At 39.9% G+C, this 19,247-nt stretch overlaps 1 protein-coding gene across 1 annotated transcript in view; it reads left to right on the top strand.

Annotated features, from left to right (window-relative positions):
* Positions 1 to 19,247, top strand: part of LOC124594558 (uncharacterized transporter slc-17.2-like) — a 210,195-nt gene that overhangs the window by 126,755 nt on the left and 64,193 nt on the right. The window contains exon 5 of the mRNA XM_047132930.1: positions 18,634 to 18,719. Coding sequence (XP_046988886.1) covers positions 18,634 to 18,719 — 86 coding nt within the window. The remainder of the gene's footprint in view (positions 1 to 18,633; positions 18,720 to 19,247) is intronic.

Here is a 19,247-nt window from a genome sequence, read left to right as displayed (position 1 = left end):
ATCAACTGCTCCTTTTGGAGAATTATAATTCATTACAATTTGTGGTTTGCCAGTTTCTTCATTTATGCTGTTGTCATAATGCATTGTAGAAATAAGAATAACCATTTTATTTTTCCTGGTTGGTTTGAACGAAACTGCAGTGATGTCGTCGGAAAACAAGAAGTAGCTTGAGCCGGGGCCCCTATTCATGAACTTGGGATCTGTAAAATGCTTCGGTAGTTCTCGCTTATTTTTCTTTATTGTCCCAAGCATAGTTATTCCATGACTGGAGAGTAAGGTCTTTGCAAGAGGTATGCTACTGAACCAGTTGTCACACGTCAAGTTACGGTGCTCAGAGGCTCCACAAGTTTAGTAGTGATGAATTCGCAAAAGGACATTTCTCTTGAGAGCGCTGTTTTGCCGGTGTATATTTAAGCAATGAACATGTACCTTTTGAATGATCGCATACCATGAAAATTTTAACCCCGTACTTAATGGGCTTCGATGAAAGGTACATCTTGAAAGGACACCGGCCTTGAAATCCAACCAGCTGCTCGTCAATAGTAACATATGGGCTTGGTCTGTAGTTGCTTTTACAGTTTAAAAGGAATGGGTCCCATATGGCAGACAAGAGGGCCAATCTGTCTATCTTTCGCCTTTCTGCTCTCGTTTCGTTGTCATCGAATCGCAAGCAATTTATGAGAAGCTTGAATTTTGATGACGACATTGCGGCTCGATATCTTTCTCCGGACCTCGTTGTATCGAACAGAGCGTCAACTGACGTGTGATTGTCCTTTTTAGCAGCACTCATCAAAAGCAATCCAAACAGGGATTCGAATTCAGCATTTGTTACTCCTTTTGTGAAGCTAGGCGAATCTTTGTATTGAGAACGTTGTGTTTTTATGTCTTCGTTGGTGTAAGTAGTCATTGCGTCCAACATATTTGAAGTAAACAATAAATGAAAGCACTGACGTGGACTTTGTGCATTTTTCGCGTGACCTGCAGGGCCTGGAGTGAAGTAAATCACAGTCCTCTTCGGCGTTTTTCCCGGTTGTTTGATAGGTGTTGTCTTCCAGGTGATGTAATGGTTGAGCTGTTAGTTTCAGATACCCTTTTTTATGACGCCCTGTTCGTTCGTTTTTCTGTATGGATTCAGAAGTTGAGGTTGCGGCTTGAATGATGTGATTTGCAATTTCCTGTTCCACGTCGTCGATGGGTCGACGATTGGTCTCATCTCCATCTGACTATGAACTCGAAGAAGGGTCATAGTTAGGTCGGCCTCTTCTGACATGTTCAACAACTCATCTTCAGAGTCCTCTTCCTCCGACGACAGCACGTCGCCCAAATCTTCTAAAAGTGCTCCAATTTCGTCATCATCCAAGCATCATCTACTCGAAGCCATGTTCTACAGACAAAATGAAGAGTGTTGTTATTACTACCAAAATATGAGACGAATTTACTAATGGAACTACACTACTTCTAGTAAATGTGCGCTGTTACTGCTACCCCATCGTCATATCAACAAAGGAATTTTATTCCGTAATGCTACCCATTAGTCGCTCTGACGAATATGGTTTCTTCTCTTACAGCTACTCATTCGTCGTATCGACGAACCGACATCTAAACTATTGAAGGAAATTCCCCAGGGGCTGCGTGCCACCGACTGCTCGTGCTAAGGACACGTAGACTACTAATCACTCGAAGCATAGCTGAGCGCGCACGACGCTAGGCAGCGGTACTGTGGCTCAGTACAGTAAACACCCTTGCATATTCGTCGCATCGATGAAGGGTACCATTCCAGGGTTAAACTGGTGGTCATAATGTCTTGGCTCATCCGAGAATTTTCAGAAGGAAAGTGTTAAAAATACAAGGATTCCTATTGAAAAGTAGTAACAGGACATATGTGAAATGGTTTGAAGAAATGAATAAAGAGCTGTGGTGAAAAGATGAATGAATATAGCAAAGGGGAGATCAATTTGGAGGGAACTGAAATTGTTACGTAGTCCTTAGTTGGCTAAAACGGAAGGGAAAAAGTTAATGCTTGGCTGTTCTGATTTAGGTTCCCCGACGTTTTCCAAAATTACCTTATCAAGCTCTGGGCCATTTTTATTGTCAATCTTTATGCGTCTCAAATGGTATCAAAGTCGATGGGTCGCTAAAGTTAGATCTTCGTGCATTTCATGCTGATGATATTTCCGCGAGTACTATCTCCATTACGTTGTGTCTTTTCTCTAGGGCATCGAAGCGGGAAAAGACGTCATAATCCAGGATGTAGCTATACACAGCACACTGCGTTACAATTGCGCCAACACTGGCTCAGGCCTATGGCAAAAGCTTCCCAGTCGCCAACTGACGAAACAACCGAATGGTCGCATAGGGAAGTAGGATATCCTAGAACTACACTTGGTCTAAGGCACTGTCGATGGCCTTTCGGGCATCACGAGGGACACACGCCTTGGCAGCCCGTCTACGAGAAGTGCAAATATTTTTACTAAATGCACTGTTTCGAGCTTTTACCTTCAACTGCAAATAAATGCTACGTGTTCGATATTACACTTATGTTGAGTCTTTAATAATCTCTAACTAAATGTATCTTACCTACGACTACTTTTACTACCTGAGGTTATGGTAAAATGAGGACATTAAATAATATTACCAGTGGAATAGCTCTAAGAGGTTGTTAACATATAGCCAGTAAGGAATGCAGTTGATTTATGCGTGTACATGCTTATGCTTTAATGTGAACAGGCACATCTGAAAGATGCTTTTATTTTCATTACACATTACAATTTTGAAACATTTGGAACTTAAAATATGGAGCTACAGGCACGCAGAACCAACGTTTTATTCAGTTGTTTCGCTGCTAATCTTTTATGTGACTGTAATAACACAGTTTCTCCATTTGAAAATAAGCGGTCTGAGGGCACTGTTGTAGCTGAGGACTTAAAATTTTTAAAACAGATTTTGCACCTCACTTCATAACTATCAGAAGGCTACCAAGCTTCACATCATGTAGGCGGCATTCTGTCTGCTGATTCAGTAGTTCTTGCGCATAAACTGTTTTGAACAACAATCAGAACAAGTATTTAAATAAAAATCAGTTTTAGTATAACAGGTTTCTAAATCGAAATCGATTATGTTACAATTAAATAGATCATTTATTTGTTCTCTGAAGCAAATTCGTTATTCCTAACTTTTCCGTCAGCAGCAGGATTATTAGAAACGAAGCACACGCTTGGATTGGGGACGGATTGGAAAGGAAATCAGCTTCTTCTTTTCAAGGAAAACATCTCGGCGTTCGCCTAAAGAGGTTTAGGGAAACTCTGAAAACATGTAATTTCGAGTGTGGAGTCGGGGAATTGAGCCGCTATACTTCGGAATGAAAAAGAAAACTGAGGGTCTGATAGATGACGATCGTTTTGGCATTAGGAAAGGTAAAGACACCAGAGAGGCAGTTCTGACTTTCAGTTGGCAATGGAAGTAAGAGTGACGAAAAATCAAAACACGTTCACAGGATTTTTGACCTGAAAAAAGCGTTCGACGATGTAAAATGGTGCAAGATGTTCGAAACTCTGGGGAAAATAGGGGCAAGGTATAGGGAAAGACGGGTAATGTACAGTGTATGCAAGGACGAAGCGGGGATGATTAGACTGGAAGACCAAGAACGAAGTGCTCGAATCAAATAGGGTCTAGGGCAGGAACGCAATCTTTCGCCCCTGCTGTTCAGTCTGCACATCGAAGAAGCAATGACGGAAATAAAGTAAAGCTTCAAGAATGGGATTAAAATTCAACGAGACAGGATGTCAATGATAAGATTGGCTGATGACATTGTTATCCTTAATGAAAGTGAAGAAGAATTACAGGATCTGTTGAATGTTGAATGGGATGGACTATCTAATGAGTATAGGGTACAGACCGAGATTAAATCGGAGAAGAGGGAAGTAATGAGAATTAGCAGAAATGAGAATAGCGAGAAACTTATCATTAGAATTGGGGATCACGAAGTAGACGAAGTTAAGAAATTCTGCTACCTAGACAGCAAAATAGTTCTTGATGGACAGAGCAAGGACGATATAAAAAGCAGACTACCACTGGCGAAAAGGACATTGCTGGGCAGGATAAGTCTCCTAGTATCAAACATATGACTCACTTTGAGTAAGAAATTTCTGAGAATGTAGCACAGCATTATACTCTAGTGAAACATGGACTGTGGGAAAACCGGAGCAGAAGAGAATCGAAGTATTTGAGATGTGGTGCTACAGACGAATGTTGGTAAGATAAGGAATGAGGAGGTCCCGCACAGAATCGGAGAGGAACGGAATGTGTGGAAAACACTGGTAAGGAGAAGGGACGGGATGATAAGAAATTTGTTAAGGCATCAGGGAATAACTTCCATAGTTCTAGAGGGAGCTGTAGAGGGTAACTGTAGAGGCAGACGTAGCTTGGAATACATCCAGCCAATAATTGAGAACGTAAGTTTCAAGTGTTATTCTGGGATGAAAAGGTTGGCATAGGAAAGGAGAGGAATTCATGGTGTACCGCATCAAGCCAGTCGGAAAACTGATGACTCAGAAAAAGAATCTTCGAAATGCGGGCCCAGGGTTTAAGCACTGCGCCATCTCACTCTCTTTCTAAGAAATCAGAAATCATATTACAGCAGGACGGTCGGACGATCACTTGAACATTGCTCACCTAATGCCTGCACCTCAGAACCACCTTTGTCATTAACTCAGAAATCTGCTCACTCTTCCAGTCTGCTGTATGATCATGTCAATTTTTTTTTCTGCAAAAGACACTGCTTCTCTTCCCCAGACACATTGTACTATGTATTAGAGCTACTTTGAGCTCCTTTCGCGTTTGTAGCGCTGGAAGAATTGTTGCTTAAAATGTCATCAATTTAATTAGTCGAACTCGTGTTTGCGATCCCTGCGGGAGCGATACGTAAGGGCTTGTAGCACATTCCTAGATTCCTCACTTGATATGGGTTCTTGAAACTTTATAAGTAGGGTTTCTTGAGATAGCTGGCGCCTATCTTCAGTCGTCTGCCAGTACCAATTTTTCGCCAACTCCATGATGCTGTTTCATGGGTGAAACAAATCAGTGACGATACTGCCATTCTTTGTACACTTCAACGATCCCTATTAGTTCTATCTGGTATAGGATCCATTCACGTAAACAAAACCATTCTAGGATAGATCGCACGAATGTTTTATAAGAAATCTCCTTTGAAGACTGCATTTTCCTAGTATTCTGCCAATGAACCGAAGTCTGCCTCCTCTTTTACCGACGACGGAGGCAATGTGTTCATTGCATTTCATATCCCCCAACACATTGTAACAGTCTGGTATTTGTAAGAGATGATTGATTCCATTTGTCGCTCATTGGTACCGTACTCATAGGATGCTACTTCTTTTAGTTTTCTGAACTGCACATTTTTACGTTTGTAAACATTTAAAGCAAATTGCCAACCTTTTGCACCACTTTGAAATCTTACGACGATCCAGCTGAATATTTGTGAACCTGTTTTCAGTCTTAGGCATTTGGCGCTATCTTATTTTCTGAGAAGCGTCTTCACCCGAACTCAAGTTACACCTTTACGGAAAGGATAATCCCCTCGCTGACGTACACATGTGGGAAACTCTGTCTTCCTTGAATCAGTAACGAAATTCTCTCATCGAGAGAATACCACTTAAATCATCCCGCAAGAAGCTGCTTTTTCCGGCTTACACAGCAGGACAGGAAAACGTGACAATACGTGAAGAAACGATTTGAAAGCGGAGACGTATATCTTACAGACATATAGGGTGATTTTTTCCACCATGTAGAAACTCTAGGGATTGATCGATGAGAGGATACGGAACAAAAAAGTCTAATGAACTTATGTCCGTAAATGCATGATTTCCATGTTAGATACCATTTATTCAATCATACTTTGTTACAACGACTGCGGTCTAATACGCACTGTAGCATGCAGCCACTGATACAGTATGCATGGTTTCCTCCCTAGAGTTTGTACACGGTGGAAAAAATCACCCCGTATATGGCACTGAAATGTAAATAATAAGTGAGTGCACTACTTGAACCATAGTCGTATCGTACCATACTCTAAAGCAACTTCTAAAAGAAATTCTATCAAATACGGGATAGCATTTTTAGTTGCTAGAACTGCCTGATTAGGTAAAATGGCGGAAGCAATGAGAGCACTGCACCCAATGTACGTCTGCGTGTTGTTATTAATATGGTAATAATCATTTTGTATACGAGCTCCTTCACGGCTTGTATAAATTTCACGAACGATATTTTATTTTCAAAGAACACCACTCAGCTTCGTTTCAGTAATTGTGTGCAGCTTGTGTTCGGTATTCGCCCATCATTAGGATTATTAATTTATAAAACCGATGAGAACAACAGCCACAGAAACGGGACTTCACAGAACACGTTATATACATCTGGTTTCGATTGTTTCATTACATGCGGCGCGATACGTAATAATCATTTTGAGACTCAGAACAAGGTACTGTTACTTATCCATATTGTATAAAGCTGAAATATACGTTGTACTTGACGACGCCTTTAGTGCGCTAGTTAAAGCCTTCAGTGATAAAGAGGTTCTAAACTCTTAACTGGAAGAGTCCATAACAAGATCTGACGCAGGAGTTCATCTTCTTCAGAACAAGCAGCGAAAGATCGTATTAGAACACGGTCATTTGTACACCGTAAGGCACAAAGTGAACTCTTTTTCTTCTTGGATTCACACTGCACCCCCTTGCATTAATATAAGGGGAACACGTAGGAATATGGTATCGAACTAAAAATATCTATGCTTTACTCATGAAAAGTCTTGTAAAAAATATATTGTACTCATAAAAGAACCAAAATTAAAGTCTCGATACCTTGAGATAGGTATACTTAACTTCGGTAATTAATTGGACTTCAATCTCTGCATCTTTGTTTGTAAAATCTATCTATAAAAGAGAAAGATAGCCGATTTTAAAAAGTTTTAAATACAAAAAAGTTTGCGTTAAATTAAATAATGCTTTTATTTTCATTACACATTACAATTTTGAAACATTTGGAACTTAAAATATGGAGCTACAGGCACGCAGAACCAACGTTTTATTCAGTTGTTTCGCTGCTTATCTTTTATGTGACTGTAATAACACAGTTTCTCCATTTGAAAATAAGCGGTCTGAGGGCACTGTTGTAGCTGAGGACTTAAAATTTTTAAAACAGATTTTGCACCTCACTTCATAACTATCCATTTTATCAGAAGGCTACCAAGCTTCACATCATGTAGGCGGCATTCTGTCTGCTGATTCAGTAGTTCTTGCACATAAACTGTTTTGAACAACAATCAGAACAAGTATTTAAATAAAAATCAGTTTTAGTATAACAGGTTTCTAAATCGGATTAAAAAGTATAAAATAATTTATTCCAGCCTCATAAGGTTCCTTACCTAATAAAGATAGTCCTGAAAATTTGTGATCATGAATTTTTAATAGCTTTGAAACTACTAGTAAGATTTATAAAGAAAAACGTTTAGCGCACACAATAGATAGTAGTAAGGAGGTCCACCATTAATACATCAATTATATATTGCATGTGCCCCACGTTTTTCATTATAACTATTACAATAGTTTTCATATCTATTAAAAATTCACAATCACAGGTTTTCAGGACAGTCTATAAGGGGCTTGGAATGTGTATGGGGCTAGCAGAATTTTTTTTATACTTTTTGGTCCAATTAATAGGTGTGACACTAAAAATATATTTTTATTTAAATAATTACTTTCTGCTTTTTGGTCCTGTGTGTGTGAAATTTTTCAATGAATTCGTACGTTGTGATGAAATTAGAACAGAAGCTTGTGTTAAATCTCAAGTTTATTTATACCTGTCTTTACCTGAGTCAACTAATACAGGGCGTCACAGGAGGAATGGTCATTTTTGAGAATTTGAGAGGAAAGATCGTTCGAAGCATGGTCTCTAAGGTGCATACTTTAAGAACTATGGGCACTTGTTCATCCAGGCTAATGTGTGTACCGTATAAGTGCTCATAGCTTATAGCTCATATTTACTACACAATTTTTTCTTCTTTTGGTCCATACTTCCTCCTCTCAAAATACGGAAAGCAAAGAGCTTGTAGCAGAAGAGATTTGTTTCACAGTATCGACGATGAAGAAGTGCTTACAACTGTTGAGGTATGCATTTTAGGATCCAAATTTACTAGACCTTTTTGATTGGAGTGATTGTTCGTGTCATACTCTTGAATGTTGACCATTCCTTCTGAAACAACTTGTATTTTGTTTCCTTCTGCGTGTGTCTCGCGCAGTGACCGTGGAGGTAAAAGAGAGATTCCAGGTCTAACAGAGGCTTACCAGCAATGTTCTTCCCGCGAATCATTCTCGGGTGGAACAGGAAGAAAGGGAGAAATGGAAGTGACACTCAAAAAGTACCGTCCGCCACACACCAAGAAGAAAGTGAGTGAATATTGGATTGTCATCCAGTTCTGAGTTCTGTTGAAAGTTTCCAGTCTCTAGCTCATGGAGAAGTTAGTTTAAAATCAATTGCAAAAACTTGTATCGGACGGACAAACGGACAAGAAAGTGGCCTACTGAAAACGTGTTAAAATACACAAGCTGAATCGTGAACGAATTGAGAATGAAACTTTGCCACAGTTGATGAAGAGTCGGAAATGCTCTCGTTCACTCACTCAGTCGCTAGCGACGCAGACTGTTACTTCTGTTGTTGTCCTGTTGCTGCTCAATTGCTGAAAGTACTGGAAATCAAGCCAAGTGCAGAAATTTTTGTATTCGATACATCTTCTATAAAGTACTGATTTGAGAAAAAGTATCAGTTGCGAAGTATCGTGGTGACAGTACCTCTGATTAAAGTGACTGTTTACAAAACTTGTGAATACAGACTGTACATATAGACGGCCACCATTGTCGTGGAAACGTGGAATTAGCTTCCAGCACGTGAACCGTTTCGTCGTAAGCACTATTCAGAGTCCTAAAAGTTCCCAACACACGCATGCAGTCTGGTCACCATAAATGTTTTTTTTTTTAACATGAAAGATATGTCCCAGGATTGCCTGTTTATGGCGATTTCAGTGTCTTGATGGTGTTTACGTACTCCTGATATAATGAATTCATTCAAACTGGATGCATACAACAGGTTTTGGTGAGTCCCTTTCTTTCTTATGAGAGCTTTTAACATGGTCTCGATTAATGCTATTCACAGAGGTTGAAAAACTAAATAGTTGCTCCACCGCATTGTATTACCTGCCAATTTCCAAATAATGGCGTGAAGCAAAACACCGAACGTCATTTAAGATGTGAAACTATTCCATCTGTGTAACGAAAAAGGAATTTGCGTTCTGTCGAACATTTTAAAAATTTCCAGCGATAAAGTTGTTAAGAAAACTATAAAATTAATTTTGGTAACATCTGAGACATCATCATGGCATCAGATCATGTGTGAACTCATTTTATTTATGAGAAACTCTGTGTGTGACAGCGCGCCAGTAGTTGTATGCCGCGCCTGGATTTTAATTTCGATGGCTCTCCTTTTTAACACCGAGAATATTCCTTGGCTCCCAAAAATGTATTTGCAGCTCTTCTGAACCTTCGTCACTGCACCCATCACCCTAGTCGCCGATATACGCTATAATACCTGTAGGTAGTTTCAGGCTGTCAAGCACAATAAATTTTGTTGCTGTAGTTTTGCGAAACCCAAGTCTTATCGACATAAACCACAAGACTATTGTCCTCAGAACGCTGTTGAGTGTATTCTACGCAGAACTTCGTTCTTACTGATGCAACGTCCCTGTATTCCATTAAACACTTTTGTCCATAATTATACCTTCTGGATCAAAAACAACGTGAGCGGACAAGACAATAAACGGAGGTCTGTGAGCCTGAATAACTAATTTTTCACGGTGATCGCTCCGTATGTTTCTAGCTGTCGGATACTCTTATTTGTCGTATTTCTACGCACTTACTTTTTGTCAAAATCGGCAAATTCCGTATTTTCTGTTTCCTTTTATATCCCTTTCTTGGGGAATCAACACAAGTGCTCACATCTGGAGGTCTGCCGATGCTACTACACCGATAATAATGAATACAGTCGACTCGGAAACACCACATGGTTTTGTTGTCATTTTATGAATTTGCGCAGAATTTATATTATCCCTGGCTCCTTCACTTTTGGCCAGTACGTTCGATTAGATTATCTTCGAATGTCTTTTCGCCCTTTACGCAACCCGACCAAAGTAGCACTGTACGAGGGCCATCGCCCCTTCATTTCGCTGACTGCCATATCGCACGGGAATACTAGCTGGCGCTGAGTTAATACACTGTTAACAGTGTACGTATGGCGACAAAGCTATGAGGAGGGCGAATGAATGCGCTTTAGCGCGGGGAGACTGCTGGAAACGGGTGTCACCTTGAGGTGCCTAATTTTTTGACGACAGCTCTATTTAGCTATTAATAATTAAGATGAAATTATATTTTGAACACATGTAAAAGAACATATGACAGTAAATAACTAAACAATATTTCTTTACTATCTGTAAAAAGAAAGAATAGGAAACGCTTTTTAATTTACAAAATTTTGTTTACAAAAAAGTTTACAAACTTATTTGCACAGTCACCACTGTTAAAAATTGATAAATTTTTAACTAACCAATAAATCTGTGATTACTACTTCTCTAAATGTGATTAGCTTTCCAGCTTGCTAAGTAAAATAAATCTTATTAAGCATCTAACACATGCCTTACCATTCTGTAATGAAAGAGAGAAATGCTTGTCGGGTATGGTACCGTCAGCTTTCTCAATTCTCCGTGTAATTATCCTCTGTGGTGCTGGAACTCGAAAACAGCATAGACTGAATGATTAACATCTCCAACATAAGAATTATTGCGGTCACAAATGCCTGAATTTCTTAGTTGTAGCCGATAGAAATGAGATGAGAAACGGCCGTGACTGAATCTCATCAGATTGATTGTGGAAGTAGCTCTCCTTTGTACTGAAAGATTATGAGACCAAGGTAAGCGAGGTATGTGGGAGTGAAGCCAACTTTAATACCTTACATTACTTGCGCCTGGTGTTTCCAATTCGTCTTCCCATTGGGAGCTGACTACAACTGGACGAAGTAATACAGATAGTTTATTTTCTATAATCTTTTATTTCGCTGCAGAGAGAGGGCTTCCGAAAGTGAATCGAGAGAAAGTCGAACACTTTTTCTTCTTTCATTTCGATATAATTTTGTGAAACGAATTTTGCGGTGACAGATTAATCTATAGCGCAGCCTGAGAGGTTATGTTGAAAGATGACATTTTGCTTGTGGCTTGGCGATGCAAACGAATGTGAAGTCATAACAAAAACATCGGCTAGGTACTCAACAGTTCAGGTATCTCATTCATAAACATTGAGTGATTAGAGGTTACTTTCGCTTTATATTACTTTGAAGTGTGCCATCAGCTCTGTATCATGTTCACTATGTAGAATAGGAAATCCTTAAGATTGGCTATCATTGTTAGTACCTACACACAGTGTTTTTTTCTAGATGACAATGGGTCTGTTATTTCTTCTCAATAAGTATCATACATTTATTATAAAATATATGTGCTATGGTAGTTTCAGTGCTTACAATCTTCCTAAATTATCATATTCTTATATTTCATTCTTATATCAGTTCTTAATTCTTATGTTTATTCTTCAGGAATATTTGGTGCATTACCTTGGATTATACCGATAGTAGAAACACTCGAAAGACAGAGATTGCAAACAACATGAGTATCGCGTGAAAGTAGGTTTACCACAGCGACATTTCTTCATATCAGTCTTACGCGACAAAGAGACGTCTTAACATTGGTGAAGATTTAAGCGTTGGCAATAATTTCACGGCACACCATAACGGATCAGCTTTCCGAAAATTGAGTCTTGTAATTGATCACGAATCAAGGTACGCCACGAGAATTTCACCGAAAACCGTTCCAAACTGAGCATCATGGTGTGTATTAACTACGAATTGTTTCAAGGCAACGCTACAGTAAAATGTGGATTGGCGCACAAATTTAGCGTGAAACATAAAAGCTGTGGTCATAGGATAAAACGATGTGACAGTACATCCGCTTATTCAGAGAGGCGTACGTTGGAAGACTTAAGACTGAATTTGAGGTAAGACAACATATTTCTCAGATAAATTATAGACGTGAAGCAACAAAACTGCTGCGAATGAAGTTTTAATTATACATCCAGACGCGTTTCACCTTTTAACAAGGGTGATTCCAGCTGACGAGGAAAACACGGCAAATGCCACAATCCGATTTCACAGAAACTTTGCTCAGTGGAAGAGTGCTCAGAATAAGCGAACACGTGTCACGGCTTATTTGTAGACCGTTTCTGAGAAAACGACCGTCAAAGTTTTCGATATAGTTTAGTGCCTTTTAGCGAGTAAGCAGCTCAACCGAAGCGGTGGCAAAGTGTTTAGGGTCGCGGCTTCACAATTTTGTGCTGCAAGATTATAGTTTCTTTTATTTTTGTTTTTCACTTATCTACCTATGTCCATGTTTTCCAATGTATACTGAAGTAACGTTATTCTTATTCGTTTACAAATTGCATGCTAAATGAATTAAAAAGAAAAAAGTCACTTAATAAATCGAAAAATTATTTGGAACTGTTTTCGGTGAAATTCTCGTGGCGTACCTTGATTCGTGATCAATTACAAGACTCAATTTTCGGAAAGCTGATCCGTTATGGTGTGCCGTGAAATTATTGCCAACGCTTAAATCTTCACCAATGTTAAGACGTCTCTTTGTCGCGTGAGACTGATATGAAGAAATGTCGCTGTGGTAAACCTACTTTCACGCGATACTCATGTTGTTTGCAATCTCTGTCTTTCGAGTGTTTCTACTATCGGTATAATCCAAGGTAATGCACCAAATATTCCTGAAGAATAAACATAAGAATTAAGAACTGATATAAGAATGAAATACAAGAATATGGTAATTTAGGAAGATTGTAAGCACTGAAACTACCATAGCACATATATTTTATAATAAATGTATGATACTTATTGAGAAGAAATAACAGACCCATTGTCATCTAGAAAAAAACACTGTGTGTAGGTACTAAGAATGATAGCCAATCTTAAGGATTTCCTATTCTACATAGTGAACATGATACAGAGCTGATGGCACACTTCAAAGTAATATAAAGCGAAAGTAACCTCTAATCACTCAATGTTTATGAATGAGATACCTGAACTGTTGAGTACCTAGCCGATGTTTTTGTTATGACTTCACATTCGTTGGCATCGCCAAGCCACAAGCAAAATGTCATCTTTCAACATAACCTCTCAGGCTGCGCTATAGATTAATCTGTCACCGCAAAATTCGTTTCACAAAATTATATCGAAATGAAAGAAGAAAAAGTGTTCGACTTTCTCTCGATTCACTTTCGGAAGCCCTCTCTCTGCAGCGAAATAAAAGATTATAGCAAATAAACTATCTGTATTACTTCGTCCAGTTGTAATCAGCTCCCAATGGGAAGACGAATTGGAAACATCAGGCGCAAGTAATGTAAAGTATTAAAGTTGACTTCAATCCCACATACCTCGCTTACCTTGGTCTCATAATCTTTCAGTACAAAGGAGAGCTACTTCCACAATCAATCTGATGACATTCAGTCACGGCCGTTTCTCATCTCATTTCTATCGGCTACAACTAAGAAATTCAGGCATTTGTGACCGCAATAGTTCTTATGTTGGAGATGTTAATCATTCAGTCTATGCTGTTTTCGAGTTCCAGCACCACAGAGGATAATTACACGGAGAATTGAGAAAGCTGACGGTACCATACCCGACAAGCATTTCTCTCTTTCATTACAGAATGGTAACGCATGTGTTAGATGCTTAATAAGATTTATTTTACTTAGCAAGCTGGAAAGCTAATCACATTTAGAGAAGTAGTAATCACAGATTTATTGGTTAGTTAAAAATTTATCAATTTTTAACAGTGGTGACTGTGCAAATAAGTTTGTAAACTGTTTTGTAAACAAAATTTTGTAAATTAAAAAGCGTTTCCTATTCTTTCTTTTTACAGATAGTAAAGAAATATTGTTTAGTTATTTACTGTCATATGTTCTTTTACATGTGTTCAAAATATAATTTTATCCGTAATTATTAATAGCTAAATAGAGCTGTCGTCGAAAAATTAGGCACCTCAAGGTGACACCCGTTTCCAGCAGTCTCCCCGCGCTAAAGCGCATTCATTCGCCCTCCTCATAGCTTTGTCGCCATACGTACACTGTTAACAGTGTATTAACTCAGCGCCAGCTGGTATTCCCGTGCGATATGGCAGTGAGCGAAATGAAGGGGCGATGGCCCTCGTACAGTGCTACTTTGGTCGGGTTGCGTAAAGGGCGAAAAGACATTCGAAGACAATCTAATCGAACGTACTGGCCAAAAGTGAAGGAGCCAGGGATAATATAAATTCTGCGTAAATTCATAAAATGACAACAAAACCATGTGGTGTTTCCGAGTCGACTGTATTCATTATTATCGGTATAGTAGCATCGGCAGAACCTCCAGATGTGAGCACTTGTGTTGATTCCCCAAGAAAGGGATATAAAAGGAAACAGAAATTACGGAATTTGCCGATTTTGACAAAAAGTAAGTGCGTAGAAATACGACAAATAAGAGTATCCGACAGCTAGAAACATACGGAGCGATCTCCGTGAAAAATTAGTTATTCAGGCTCACAGACCTCCGTTTATTGTCTTGTCCGCTCACGTTGTTTTTGATCCACAAGGTATAATTATGGACAAAAGTGTTTAATGGAATACAGGGACAGTGCATCAGTAAGAACGAAGTTCTGCGTAGAATACACTCAACAGCGTTCTGAGGACAATAGTCTTGTGGTTTATGTCGATAAGACTTGGGTTTCGCAAAACTACAGCAAAAATATATTTTGCTTGACAGCCTGAAACTACCTACAGGTATTATAGCGTATATCGGCGACTAGGGTGATGGGTGCAGTGACGAAGGTTCAAAAGAGCTGCAAATACATTTTTGGGAGCCAAGGAATATTCTCGGTGTTATAAACGAGAGCCATCGAAATTAAAATCCAGGCGGCGGCATACAACTACTGGCGCGGTGTCACACACAGAGTTTCTCGTAAATAAAATGAGTTCACACATGATCTGATGCCATGATGATGTCTCAGATGTTACCAAAATTAATTTTATAGTTTTCTTAACAACTTTATCGCTGGAAATTTTTAAAATGTTCGACAGAACACAAATGTTTATACCTTATTTCCATTCCAAATATGTCAGTGGTTCTTTTTTTGCACAGGTTCAAGTAAAAAGAAATTTTTTCTTCAAAATTTATTGTAGCCTTAGTTTTTATTTATTTATTTGTTTTCGTAGCAGATGGCAAGAATTTTCTATTGGAAAATACTCCATCATATTCTACACTAAAAATGTCTAATACTTTTTTCGGAGTTTTTAGTAACATTTTGAATCGTCTCTGTTAGATTCGTTTCATACTATTTAACCCCTATTTCGTGCTGTCACGCTCAGTCATTTGTAACTTAGTGTTGTACTTCGTATTTGTCCCCACACAGTGGTAAACACTTACATCAAAGTATACATTTCTGCAGTAAGCACATAATCCTACGTACATTACCTTCATTTTGTGCTCCCAACTTTCCTTTCTCTCTTATCTGTATGGATGAGTGAATGAGTGTGCATTGTGCATTAGGAAGTTCGTTACTCCAGCATAGGTTTAAAATTAAGTTGTCAGACTTATCTGTTAGCTAGAATGTGTGTTTGAAGTTTTCTCGTGTGTATGTGTTTCATTTCTTCTACTTTTCATTTCGTTTCGGTTTTAAGATTGTGAAGCTGTGGTCATAGCACGTGGTGGTAATTTCACAAGTTTTATTCTTAATTCCCCGCAACATTTTATTGCTGTTTGTATCTATACGGTTTACATTTGTGTTCTTGAAGTTTTCACGAGTCTTAGTAATTTTGTTATCTTCGTGAATATTCACGACATTTGGGGGTGTTTCACGCCAGTGTGCCTTAGTCAGATGTGCAGGGTGATGAAGATAAATTTCTTCACCGGAAAGTATTCCATAGTATTCCTATTCAAATTAATTCAACCATAGCGATAGGGGTGTACCTCTGAGCCTCTGACTTAGTGTCGTGGGCAAAATTCTTTATATCTCTATTCCTGTGTGTGTGTGAATCGTTTATGTGTGAACTTTTCTCATGCACCCATGCACTCCTAAGATTTCCTTTTCATTTATCACCGTAATGTACCTAAGCACTCAATGTTATAAGCGAGTTAATTAATTAAGAAATAGGCAACGACAGATCATAGTTTATGCCTACTTTGTGAATTTTTGATATGATGTTTTATTTTAATAAACTGTGATGACTGTCTCTCAGACAAACTTCTCACATTTGGTAAGATCATTTTAACACATTCCACCCGGCGTTTCTGAAGCCCTTATGTTTGTAGACTTTTGTCTGATTATTTTTTTTCTTTTGGTTGAGGCTTAAGCTTCTGCTTGCTCTGAATTATTTGATATACCGTTTGTGCTTAAATTGTTCCCATTGGTCCATTCCATATATTACATGGATCTTTTTATTAATAATAACACGTTAGTTATGCTTACCAATTCAGTGACTAATTCATATCTTATATTAAATTTTCCCAATTTTAATTAAATTGTGTGGCGACTCATCAAAATTTTATGGCACACGAAACTTACAGTAGAATGCAGAGTTCCACATTGGCTAACTTTCCCCAGTCTCTGATTGCAAACCACTTTCCAGATAATCTCCCACTCATTAATAACAATTTCATTTGAAATCACCATAAACTGGCAATGCTGTCGCATAGTGAGATGAGCTCGAAGTGCCTATTTTCGTAATGTACGCCATAGTGTAATTACTGAAAACTAAATCGTGTAACTGTTGATGGCTAAGTGGTGTAACCATACTGAAAGACAAACAAATAAACTACTGGCCATTAAAATTACTACACCAAGAAGAAATGCAGATTATAAACGGGTATTCATTGGACAAACATATTGTACTAGAACTGACATGTGGTTACATTTTTACGTAATTTGGATGCATAGATCCTGAGAAATCAGTACCCAGAACAACCACCTCTGGCTGTAATAACGGCCTTGATACGCCTGGGCATTGAGTCAAACAGAGCTTGGATGGCGTGTACAGGTACAGCTGCCCATGCAGCTTCAACACGATCCCACAGTTCATCAAGAGTAGTGACTGGCGTATTTTGACGAGCCAGTTGCTCGGCCACCATTGATGTTTTCAACTGGTGAGGATATGGAGAATTACTAGCAAGGGCAGCAGTCGAACATATTCTGTATGCAGAAAGGCCTGTACAGGACCTGCAACATGCAGTCGTGCATTATCCTGCTGAAATGTAGGGTTTGGCAGGGATCGAATGAAGGGTAGAGCCACGGGTCGTAACACATCTGAAATGTAACGTCCACTGTTGAAAGTGCCGTCAGTGCGACAAGAGCTGACCGAGACGTGTAACCAATGGCACCCCATACCATCACCCCGTGTGATACGGCAGTTTCGCGATGACGAATACACGCTTCCAATGTGCGTTCACCGCGATGTCGCCAAACACGGATGCGACCATCATGATGCTGTAAACAGAACCTGGATTCATCCGAGAAAATGACGTTTTGCCATTCGTGCACCCAGGTTCGTCGTTGAGTACACCATCGCAGGCGCTCCTGTCTGTGATGCAGCGTCAAGGGTAACCGCAGCCACGGTCTACGAGCTGATACTCCATGCTGCTGTAAACGTCGTCCAACTGTTCGTGCAAATGGTTGTTGTCTTGCAAACGTCCCCATCTTTTGACTCAGGGATCGAGACGTGGCTGCACGATCCGTTACAGCCATACGGATAAGATGCCTGTCATCTCGACTGCTAGTGATACGAGGCCGTTGGGATCCAGCACGGCGTTCCGTATTACCCTCCTGAAACCACCGATTCGATATGCTGCTAATATACATTGGATCTCGACCAACGCGAGCAGCAATGTCGCGATACGATAAACCGCAATCGCGATAGGCTACAGTCCGAGCTTTATCAAAGTCGGAAACGTGATGGTACGCATTTCTCCTCCTTACACGAGGCATCACAACAACGTTTCACCAGGCAACGCCGGTCAACTGCTGTTTGTGTATGAGAAATGGGGCTGGAAATTTTCCTCATGTCAGCACATTGTAGGTGTCGCCACCGGTGCATCTTCTCCGTGCCGGTTAAATTTCTCGTCTGTAGCACGTCATCTTCGTGGTGTAGCAATTTCAATGGCCAGTAGCGTATATACGAAATAAAAGTTAGTTGATTTTGCGGAAGAGGTGCAACCACTGCGGCTTGGCAGAGTTTCCGACAGTCCGTCCGTCTGAACTAATACCTTAAGTTACACCAAGTACCCTCTGGTACATCCAGAACCCGACAGTTCGCGGGATGTTCGGCGGAAGCAGTGGACCACCGAAAAATTTTCGAAGAGTCGCCTTCCCGAACTTTTACCGAGTATCCAGCGTTGCGCGGGCAGTGGGCAGGCCGTGACGTCAGCCGTGACGCTGTGTTGCAGGCGTGGTGCTGGCGGTCAGCCAGACGGTAGGCGCCGCGTCCTCACTGGCTGCCGCATACGTCGTCAGCGAGGGGCTTCACGGGTCGGTAAGTCTTCGCTCCTGCGCGCTCGATCGCAACGCTGATGCAATAGTTGCCTACGAGGCTGAAGTTGTAAGCTGCAGCCGATGTACGTCGCGGTGTCGTGCCAGTATGACGATAAACGTTTTGGATGCATGGTTCTCTATAGCTTGTATACGGGGGGGGGGGACCCAAAAGAAACCGGATTGTGGTCATAAGAAATTTATTGATGAACCTTTTTACAAAATTACTTCAGTCACCTTCAAAATACTCTCCATTACATGCGATGCACTTGTCAAGTCTCTTTTCCCACTGTTGGAAGCATATTTGGAGCCGGCCAGTGTGGCCGCGCGGTTTAGACGCTTCAGTCTGGAACCGCGTGACCGCTACTGTCGTAGGTTTGAATCCTGCCTCGGGCATAGATGTGTGTGATGTCCTTTGGTTAGTTAGGTTTAATTAGTTCTAAGTTCTAGGTGACTGATGACCTCAGAAGTTAAGTCGCATAGTGCTCAGAACCACCATATTTGGAACTCTTCAAGTTTGATATTGTCCTGT

Source organism: Schistocerca americana, chromosome 2, assembly GCF_021461395.2.
Source record: "Schistocerca americana isolate TAMUIC-IGC-003095 chromosome 2, iqSchAmer2.1, whole genome shotgun sequence".
Classification (NCBI taxonomy): Eukaryota; Metazoa; Arthropoda; class Insecta; order Orthoptera; family Acrididae; genus Schistocerca; species Schistocerca americana.
Note: the sequence above shows the minus strand (reverse complement) of the source record. Positions and strands in the feature narration are given on the sequence as shown.